This window comes from Cyanistes caeruleus, chromosome 15 (genome assembly GCF_971803275.1).
Source record: "Cyanistes caeruleus chromosome 15, bCyaCae1.hap1.1, whole genome shotgun sequence".
Classification (NCBI taxonomy): Eukaryota; Metazoa; Chordata; class Aves; order Passeriformes; family Paridae; genus Cyanistes; species Cyanistes caeruleus.
The window spans coordinates 545,716-555,687 of NC_141715.1; the positions used below are offsets into that span (position 1 = coordinate 545,716).

Here is a 9,972-nt window from a genome sequence, read left to right on the forward strand (position 1 = left end):
TGGGACTGTTGGGGAAATGAAGTCCCTCAGCTGGGGCTGCACGAGGTGGTGACTGTCTCCTAAAAATGAAAACCAAACCCAGAAGGGTCCAAAAGGCCCTAAAAAGCATCAAAAATTACAAATAGGGATTGAGCACTAACAAGAGAATATCTTAATTATGTCTCACAGTCTGTAGAGGAACACATTAGATTAAAATGCAACTGAGCTTTGTGCTCTCAGGATTTCAGTGTGAGAATGGGAGAAGTATTATTCACATTTGCAATTTGTGAGGCTGGATTGCTTTTTCTCTGAATGTGTCTTTTTAACTTTTTACCTTGTCAGAAAATTATGAAAAGCTACTGGGATGATGCATTTGGGGTAGTCAGCACGTGTCAGAAACATTTCCATGGTTTCAGAAACATGGGTAGAGTTTCCTATTTAATCCTCTCCTTCCAGGTTAATTCCTTTTTTCCTGTGGTGTCCAGCCTGGCCCCCACGCACCAACCTGCTTTTCACTTCACTACCAGCGATATTTTCTCTTTGTGAATTTCTATCAATATTTAATACAGTGGTGTCAGTTTTGCTGTAAGATGAGAGGAACTACTAGAAACCTTGAATTATACATCATGTGGCGGGGGGAAGCTGGAACTGTTTTCTTTTGGACCCAAAGCTCTGGGAGCTGATCTCCAGGACCTGCAGCTTGAGCTGGCAGTGATGGATGAGCCCCAGGAGAAACTCAGCCAGCGGCAGGAGGGCCGGCCCCGCAAGGTGAGGTTCAAGATCTCCTCAGCCTACAGCGGGCGAGTGTTGAAGCAGGTCTACGAGGATGGGCAGGAGCTGGAGCCCCCGGCCAAGGAGCCCTCGCGGCGTTTCCTGCGCCACAGCTTCGAGCCCGAGGAGCATCTCTGTGGGGCCGGGGAGGTGCCAGAGAACAGGTTCTACTGGCCCACGGCCCTGACCGCCCCCAGGATCAGCATCTTCCGAGAGGATCAGAAGCACGGGCTCACGGGGACCCTGCTCAGCGACTGCCAGCCCGGTGCCAGCCACTGCAGGGTGAGTGCTCCGGGGCTGTCCCCTCTCTGGGGACCAGCTTCAGCCTAAATCCTGCTCCACTTGAGTGGTGACAGGAGCCTCTCACTGCAGCCTCAGCCAGATGAAACTGTTTGGTCAGGCCAGGACTTGAAAAGGGTGGTTGTGAATCTCCAGCCACTATTCCAGGTATTCTGTATGCTGAATATGCCACACGTGGCAGCATCCTCAGGGTCTGCAGCAGTGCAGGAAGGAGGGAGCAGCGTCTGCCAGCTGTGCTCTGGCTTCTCCCGGTGCTGGTCTGCATCTGTCCATTGGGTAGAGTAAAAGAGAACATTTCTATACATATTGATGTCTGTACGTGGGAATCCTACTGCATTTAGATCAGTCAAATGTAAGGAGGGCATTAAGTTAATTAGATGTATTTAAAATATTAAAGTTGTGTGACTTCAGCTGGCAGGAAGCCAGTGCTGCCATCAGGGTACCGGGTGTCCACATCCTCTGGCAGCCAGAATTCTTCTTTGGCTACTTTGCCCATCCCAGCTTAGTTTCACTGGCTATTTTCTTAACATATAATTAATGCCACTGATAGAGAAGTGTTCCTTTAGTCCTAATAAAGAGGCAGTACATACACAATATGTACAAATACTTTTTATGGCCTTGACTGGAGCACATTGCAAGTCTGTTAACTCCTGGTACTCGTCAGAGCTGTGCGTGGGAAACCCAGATGGCTGATATTTGACCTGTTGACACACTGGACATGTAATTTGCCTGGAAACATCAGACCACGATGAATCTCTCCTGCCTGAAGACAGTGCACTGCTGTGATCTTATCCACCCCGTTAATTTGTTTTGCATTCTAGGGTAACGCTCCTCTCGCTCCCCAGTCCCCCAGGCACAGATACCTCGAGTAACCACATTGTCCAGTAGCAGCTTGTGCTGCATCAGCTTGCACTTGGTGCTCGGGACACCCGGTCTGTGCAGCACACACAAGCTCTCTCCTCCTGTAGGTGGGCAGGACTTGTGCTCACCTGCCTCCACCTCGTGCTTCTCCCCACAGGGAAGCAGGTGCCCCACGACCAGGAGGGCACCAGCCACCTCCTGGCAGCTGATGTGACTCAGGGCATTTTTTAGGAGAACATCTCCTTTTGCATGGCTTCTCTCCACAGACACAGTGTGAAATATGAGGAGTGTGTAAAACAATAGGCCCCAGTAACTTCAGATGACAGCCAGAGAGGAGGGAGGAGGGACCAGGTCAGCAAAGTGCTGCTCTCAGGGAAATGTTTGACCAAGTTTAGCTTTAAAATTACTAGGAAAAAAATACAAATTTACCCATTAGGGCTGGACCTCCACCAATTTGCTGGATGCTCTGGGGGTGGTCGGGGAGCTGGCCTGGTGGAGGGAATGCTCTTCTGCAAGTGCAGGGACCATCAGTGTTTGCAGAATGAATTTATACTGGTGAGACACTGGTAACTTCCTTCTTCAGACCTCCCCAGTTGTAGATTTTGGCAAGATCATCATCTACACCAACAACCTGAAAATCATCCGTGCACCGATGGACCAGAAAGAGCTCATGAGAAGAATCATCCAGTCTGATGGAATAAATGACTGGACCTTCATGTACCGGGGAAAGAAAGAACAATTTCTTGATGGACAGAAAAAAGACGTGGAGAATATGGTCACTTGCAGCCAGCATATGCAGGTAAGAGAAAATGGGAAGTGCTTTTTCCTGTTAGCCCACCCAAGCCCATCCATCTCTGTGTCTGGCTCCTGAGTCTGGATAAAAACCACCGCACTGTTCCTCGTTTCCCTCAGGAGATAACGACCAACACTGTGCTGAGATCATGCTCTGGGGACAGCAGTGCTGCTTCCAGGTGCTCCTGTCTCCCACTGACTTCTTCCTCTGGAGGTGGCTGGCATTTACAGAGCCTGGCTGGGCTCCATCCCTTGTCACCCCTCCCAGTGGGATAAGAGCAGGCCAGAGTTTCTCCAGCCTGACAAGGCTAAACACAGCTGCTCTGTGGCTGAGACTGCTTCAGGCTAAAATTTTAGTATCAGCTGAAATAAGATTGTGTCTTACATTTGCTTTCTCATGGGGGAGTCTTTGTTGGTCAGAATCTCAATTAGTCTGACCATGATTTGATCCCACAAAACCTAATGTTGTCATGTGGAGCTGATCCAGTTTCATGGAACCGAGTCTGGCCCGAACTGAGCGTGGGTCACTGGGATCCTTCCACTCCCAGGAACTCAAGGTGGGATTTGAAAGAGGATGCCTGGCACAGTGGGAGACAGGCAGGCACAAAGGACAGCTCCAAGGAGGGTGGTGTGCATGGTGGTGGTGAGGGATCTGGGGAGAGAGGGCGACGAGCAATCCCTGAAAAAATGAAGTGTGGCACAAACCTGAGGCTACAGAGTGGAAATGGTGTGATAAGAAATGGCAGGAGGATGGGTGGAGCTGTGCAGAGAAGAAAGAAGAGTTTGGAGTATTGTGTAATAAGCCCAAGGCACATTAACTTCTCATTTTCTAGCAGAAGCCACAAGTTGTCCCCAAGCATTTGGGAGCCGTTTTGTCGAAGTCCTTGCTGTGGATTGTCACAGGCAGGGCGGTGTGTCAGGAGCAACTGTGACGGCAAAGAGCAGGAGACAGGATTTCCTCTTGTTTCAGGAATGTTCCTGACTTTGGTTTCTCACCCCCTCTAACAGATTTTTTTCCTGCTGTCTCTTCAGGAGGGCACCACGGAGCGAGGCTGTTCCCAGTGCAGAGGCTCAGGCTGCGCTCCCTGCTCGCTGTGCCATGGCAGCAAGTTCTCGATGCTGGCAAACCGATTCCGGGAGTCGTACCGGGCACTGCGGTGCCCAGCATGCGACGAGAGCGGGCTGCAGCCGTGCTGGGTGTGTGCTGCCTGAGCAGCAAGCTGTGAACACAGCCCCCTCCTCTGCCCCCAGCCATGCCCCCTGCCTGCCCTGCCTGCCCTGCCCTGCCTGCCCTGCCCTGCCCTGCCCTGCCTGCCCTGCCCTGCCCTGCCAGCCCAGGGTGGGCACCCTGAGCGCGCCCTGGCACCAGGGACCCCCCTGACCCACAGGGAGCGGGCGGTGTTCAGGGCTGAAGCAGCTGTGAAAGTGCAGCTGGAAATGGGCTGGAACAGCTCCTGTGCTGCCACTGTCCCTCCTGCAGCTGCTGCGAGCCCGGCACAGCCAGCTCTGACCTCGGGGTGCTCCATCAGCACCGTGCCGGGGGTGCAGGGGGTGCCAGTGTGGGTGTGCAGGGGGTACCAGTGCAGGTGTACAGGTGGTACCAGTGCAGGTGTACAGGTGGTACCAGTGCAGGTACAGGTGGTACCAGTGCAGGTGTACAGGTGGTACCAGTGCAGGTGTGAGGTGGTACCAGTGCAGGTGTACAGGCGGTACCAGTGCAGGTGTACAGGGGTACTGGGAGCAGTGGATTCCAGCCCAGGTCTGTGCTCTGTTTGTCCCAGCAGTGCCTCTCTGGGTTTAATTTGCTGAACACAGAAAATGGCACTGCTGGTGCAGTTCTCTCTCTGTGTCCTGCAGGGTCATGAGCATTTCCCGAGGTTTTGCTGCTCTGACACCTGCTTCAGCAATGGTGAATTCCTTTGGGATCTGATTTATAGGGGGAATTGAAAACCCTTCCCAAATTTGGAGATACACAAAAATGCATGTGAATTTATTATTCTGAATAGAAGTTATTAAGTTTTAGCCTCCCTGCAAGGAAGGGCTGAATCAAAACTCCTCTGTGTGCTGCTCAGCATTTCTCAGGAGCAGGCTGAGGGTGAGCAGGACAGCTCTTGCTTAATACTAATCCCATGTTGTAATCTGCAGCAGGTAAACTCGAATTAGTGAGATGAGGCAATGATGGGCATCCTTTGCAGGCTGCCACTGCTGCACAGAGGCTGTGAGAGCCTGAGGCAAACAGGGGAAATGGTGTTTTTTCTCTAAAGCATTAACTTCTTACTCTGTATTCAGGAGTGATGTTAGTGCAGCCTTAACTCCTGTGTTACCTCTGAGACCCTGATGAGTTAGAGGCTGCTCACATGTGCTTCACACTGAACTTGCAAGCCCAGGCAGGATAATTTATGGCCAAGTTTCTCTTTTCCTGTGGTAGGTTAGAAGGTTTCTCTGCAATGCTACAATTATTCAAAATAATACTGTCTAGCTCCTGCACTTTCACATATCTTCTGCTAAATTGTGCTGTGGGTACTGAGGGTTTCTTTTTTTAAAAGTGCATCAATCTACAGGAGATACTTGATCAGCTTCAGTCATCATATCAGTATCTGCAGTGTGAAAATCTCCTGTCCTTGGGGTATCACTGGGGGCAGCTCCCCAAGGCAGGGATTGCTGTCAGGCCCCTTCCCTCAATGTGACCTGTTTGATCTCAGTTTGTTCGGCTCGTTGGAGAGTTTGCTGACTTAAGAAAAAAGGAACCGGGCAAAACTGCCTGATAGTGTTTACAATAAAACTAGATACAGATATGCACTTATAAAATCAATATTTATTGTTCTTCAGTAACTGTAATGTTTCTCAGCCACTGTCACTTCTGGTGGCTGTTCCCATCGTGTGGAGCTGTCACAGGGGAGATGCCTGCAGCCAGGAGCAGAGCTCTGCCCTTGCTCAGCCCTGGCCCTCAGGTTCCAGTGTCCTGTGGACCAAGCACACCAGGGATTCGCTTCCCCAGCTTCCAGCACACTCCTTTTATTTTTGGTAATATGCTGACTTGGTTTACCCAATAAATGCTCTTATTTCACACGGCAAGTTTGAGCTTCCCTGCAGCATCCTGGTGAGCTGGCTCCCGAGGCAGTGGGCTACTTGTCAGATGCTGCTGGTTTGATTTCTGCTGTGTCCCTCCCGCTGGGCTGGTGGCACAGGGCAGAGGGCACGGGCCGAGCCCCAGCCCGGTTCTGCCACTGCTCAGAGCCCGGCTGTGGCTCTGGCCACGGCCCAGCCCCGGTGGCTCGCTGGCAGCCGGGCAGTGCCAGGACTGGCAGCGCTGGGCAGGGCTGCAGGGACTGCATTGTGCAGCCTGCTGGGGAACCCTGCTCAAAAATGGTCACATCTTTACCCACTGCGTTACTTTATGAGTGGAAGATGACGTGTTGCACTTCTGCCAAAAAATAACCAGCTTTTCCTGTTTGCTGAAAGCCTGGAGAGATGACACTGGACTTTCTGAACTCACCAGGCTTCTGCATGTGATCTCAGTGGGGTCAGCTGAAATGTCTCTGAAGAGGATGGTGGATGAAATACAGGAATCTCTAAAAAATGTGCTGGCACAGTTCTGGTTTAATTGCTCACCTGTTTTTTTCGTGGTGTTTGATGTCTCAGTAATAGAAGCAGACCCCTGGGGTGGTGGTGTGACCTGTACCAAAACCCAAACTGTCCTGCACGTGATATTCTTTTATGAAGGAAAAACCCAAATATCCTTGCGACTGCCAGCACTTTGAACAGTAAATACAGGCAAAGATGCTCAGTCTGGAATCTATTTCTCGTGTTTTTGTTAACTTCCTACAGCTGCTCTTGTTTTCCTTAGAGCAGGAGCACACAGAAAGGCATTTAAGGGTCTTTCTAAAGGGAAAACAAACCCAGGAGCAAAAGAGCAACCATTTCTTCTCTTGCCCTGCTGCAGAACTCCAGAGCCGTGCCTGTGGCAGGCTCGGGCAGCCTCATTCACTAACTGTTGTTGGCTGCCACACCATGGCCAAGCGATGGAGCTGCTCTGAAACGCCTGGGAAAACTTGGGCAAGCCTGGAAAAGAGAAGTCAGGGCCACCTCTTGCTGACTCCCTGGAGTGTTTGGCAGCTGAAGGTGAAAGGAGAGGCAGAGCTGGTTGTGAAGGGTTTGGGCTGAAGCAGAAGCTGGGGCTGAGCAGTGGGGCTGGCAGCAGCAGCCACGAGAGCAGAGCTGGCAGTGTAAAACAATCCTTGCTTGTGTTGCAAGGCTCTAACCCAGAACGCAGCAGCACTGAAGAGGTGATTCCCAGAGTTAGTAATAAATGCCTTGGTTGAAGTTGGCTTGAGGGCTCCTGCCCTGGTTCTCTCTGTTGAGACTCTGCAGGTGGAGCCCTGGAATGTTGTTCTGCTGCAAAACAGGGTGGGAAGGTGTGACCAGACAAGCTCTCAGAGGAGACCAGAGCCAAAGCTCTTGGGGTTCTTCAAGGGCACGTTAGTGCCAAGACATCTCCTGGCCCACAGAAATCCCGTGTGTGGCCTCAGCTGGGGGATTTTGTGTATCAGCTGTGGTCCATGAGGATGGAGCACAGAGGTTCCTTGGACAGCGCCATTGTGGGGTCTGGGTTTTTTTGGGTGGCCTTTAATCGATCGCAGGGGTTGTTTTAAAGTGAGCCCATGACCTGGGAACAAAACATTTCATTCAAGTGTGATGAATTGATCTGTATTTGAAATATGCACGTCTGTGTGTGAAAGGGTTTTGCATTTATCAATCTTTATCACAGTGATTAATCTGTGCAGTGGGTTTTTAATCTACATTTATTCACAGCCACCACCCTTCCAAAGCAGAAAACAAGCGGAGGAATCTAGAAAGCTTTAGCTGAATTTGCAATATCACCGCTTTATTTCCCTGCAGTTAAAAAAGAAAGAGTTGGAATATTTATGAATTGAAACATTATTACTTTTGCAAGTCTTTGAGGCTGTTGTTTTGATTTTTGTGGGCTACATTTGATCTGAGTGTAAACCCAGCCCTTCATTGCTTTGAAATCTTTTGATTTTGTACACACGGTTCTGTGTGGGCTGCAGAGCCCTGTGCAGCCCGAGTGGCCGGTGATTCCCCTGCGCTGGTTCCTGCTGCCTCTGGAAACGCTCACACACAGCAGAGCTACGTGGGGTCTGAATCCCCTGCCTTCGCAACAACGACCAACACAACCAGTTCTGCTTGTTGTTCATGGAAAACAATTGTCATGTTTGCTGCATGAGGAGAGAGTGCACAGAAATCCTGGGTGTAGTTTTATTTCAGGGTTTTTGCAAGTGGAGGATGGCCAGTTCTGGATGGAGCAGTGTGAGACATGGCCCTGGAAGCACTGGGACCCCCGTGCTGAGGTGCTGAGGGTTTCTGGAAACACTCAAAGCCAACAGTGGGGTGGGAAAAATAATTCAGAGTTATGGGTGGGTTACAGGCAAAGTCAGCCTTGTGGCTGCTTCAGGTCCACTCAGTGGGATGGAGGAGAAAAAGCCTTGAAACCAGAAAATCACTCTGGAAAGAAACTGTCTGTCCCGGGCTGTCTGTCCTGGGCTGTCTGTCCCGGGCTGTCTGTCCTGGGCTGTCTGTCCCGGGCTGTCTGTCCCGGGCTGTCTCTCCCGGGCTGTCTGTCCCGGGCTGTCTGTCCTGGGCTGTCTGTCCCGGGCTGTCTGTCCCGGGCTGTCTGTCCCGGGCTGTCTCTCCCGGGCTGTCTCTCCCGGGCTGTCTCTCCCGGGCTGTCTCTCCCGGGCTGTCTATCCCGGGCTGTCTCTCCCGGGCTCTCCCGGGCTGTCTGTCCCGGGCTGTCTGTCCCGGGCTGTCTCTCCCGGGCTGTCTGTCCCGGGCTGTCTCTCCCGGGCTGTCTCTCCCGGGCTGTCTCTCCCGGGCTGTCTCTCCCGGGCTGTCTGTCCCGGGCTCTCCCGGGCTGTCTCTCCCGGGATGTCTGTCCCGGGCTGTCCCGGGCTGTCTGTCCCGGGCTGTCTGTCCCGGGCTGTCCCGGGCTGTCTGTCCCGGGCTGTCTGTCCCGGGCTGTCCCGGGATGTCTCTCCCCGGTCCCGGTGCGGGGTCACTCCGGGACCCCGCGCGGCGCTGCGGAACGGCCACACGGTGGCGCCACTGCCCGGGAGGTGCCGGGGACAGCGGGACGGACACAGGGACAGACACAGGGACAGCGGGACGGACACCGGGACAGACACCGGGACAGACACCGGGACAGACACCGGGACAGACACCGGGACAGACACCGGGACAGCGGGACAGACACCAGGACAGACACCGGGACAGACACCGGGACAGACACCGGGACAGACACCGGGACAGCGGGACAGACACAGGGACAGACACCGGGACAGACACCGGGACAGCGGGACGGACACCGGGACAGACACCGGGACAGACACCGGGACAGCGGGACAGACACCGGGACAGACACCGGGACAGACACCGGGACAGCGGGACGGACACCAGGACAGACAGCGGGACAGACACAGGGACAGCGGGACAGACACCGGGACAGACAGCGGGACAGACACAGGGACAGCGGGACAGACACCGGGACAGACACCGGGACAGACACTGGGACAGACACCTGGACAGACACAGGGACAGCGGGACAGACACCGGGACAGACAGCGGGACAGACACAGGGACAGACACCGGGACAGACACAGGGACAGACACCAGGACAGACACCGGGACAGACACCTGGACAGACACAGGGACAGCGGGACAGACACCGGGACAGACAGCGGGACAGACACAGGGACAGACACCGGGACAGACACCAGGACACACAGAGGGTGCGGAGGGCCGGGCCGGGCCGGGCCGGGGTCAGCGGGCCCGGGGCTCTGCGGCTCAGCCTGACGGGTCCTCAGCCGGGACAGAACCGGGACACAGGACAGAACCGGGACACGGGACAGAGCCGGGACACGGGACAGAACCGGGACACGGGACAGAGCAGGGACATGGGACACAGCAGGGACACGGGACAGAGCAGGGACATGGGACACAGCAGGGACACGGGACAGAACCGGGACACGGGACAGAACCGGGACATGGGACAGAGCAGGGACACGGGACACAGCAGGGACACGGGACACAGCAGGGACACGGGACACAGCAGGGACACGGGACAGTGCAGGGACAGGGGACAGAGCAGGGACATGGGACAGAGCAGGGACACAGCAGGGACACAGGGCACAGCAGGGACACGGGACACAGCAGGGACAGGGGACAGAGCAGGGACAGGGGACACAGCAGGGA

At 53.9% G+C, this 9,972-nt stretch overlaps 1 protein-coding gene across 1 annotated transcript; it reads left to right on the forward strand.

Moving 5' to 3' along the window:
• The first annotated feature begins 693 nt into the window (after nucleotides 1-693).
• GRXCR2 (glutaredoxin and cysteine rich domain containing 2) lies at nucleotides 694-3,915 on the forward strand. Its single transcript, XM_023935773.2, has 3 exons — nucleotides 694-1,032; nucleotides 2,495-2,710; nucleotides 3,736-3,915. Exons 1-3 carry the CDS (start codon nucleotides 694-696, stop codon nucleotides 3,913-3,915), a joined length of 735 nt encoding a protein of 244 aa, XP_023791541.1.
• The last annotated feature ends 6,057 nt before the right edge of the window (nucleotides 3,916-9,972 follow it).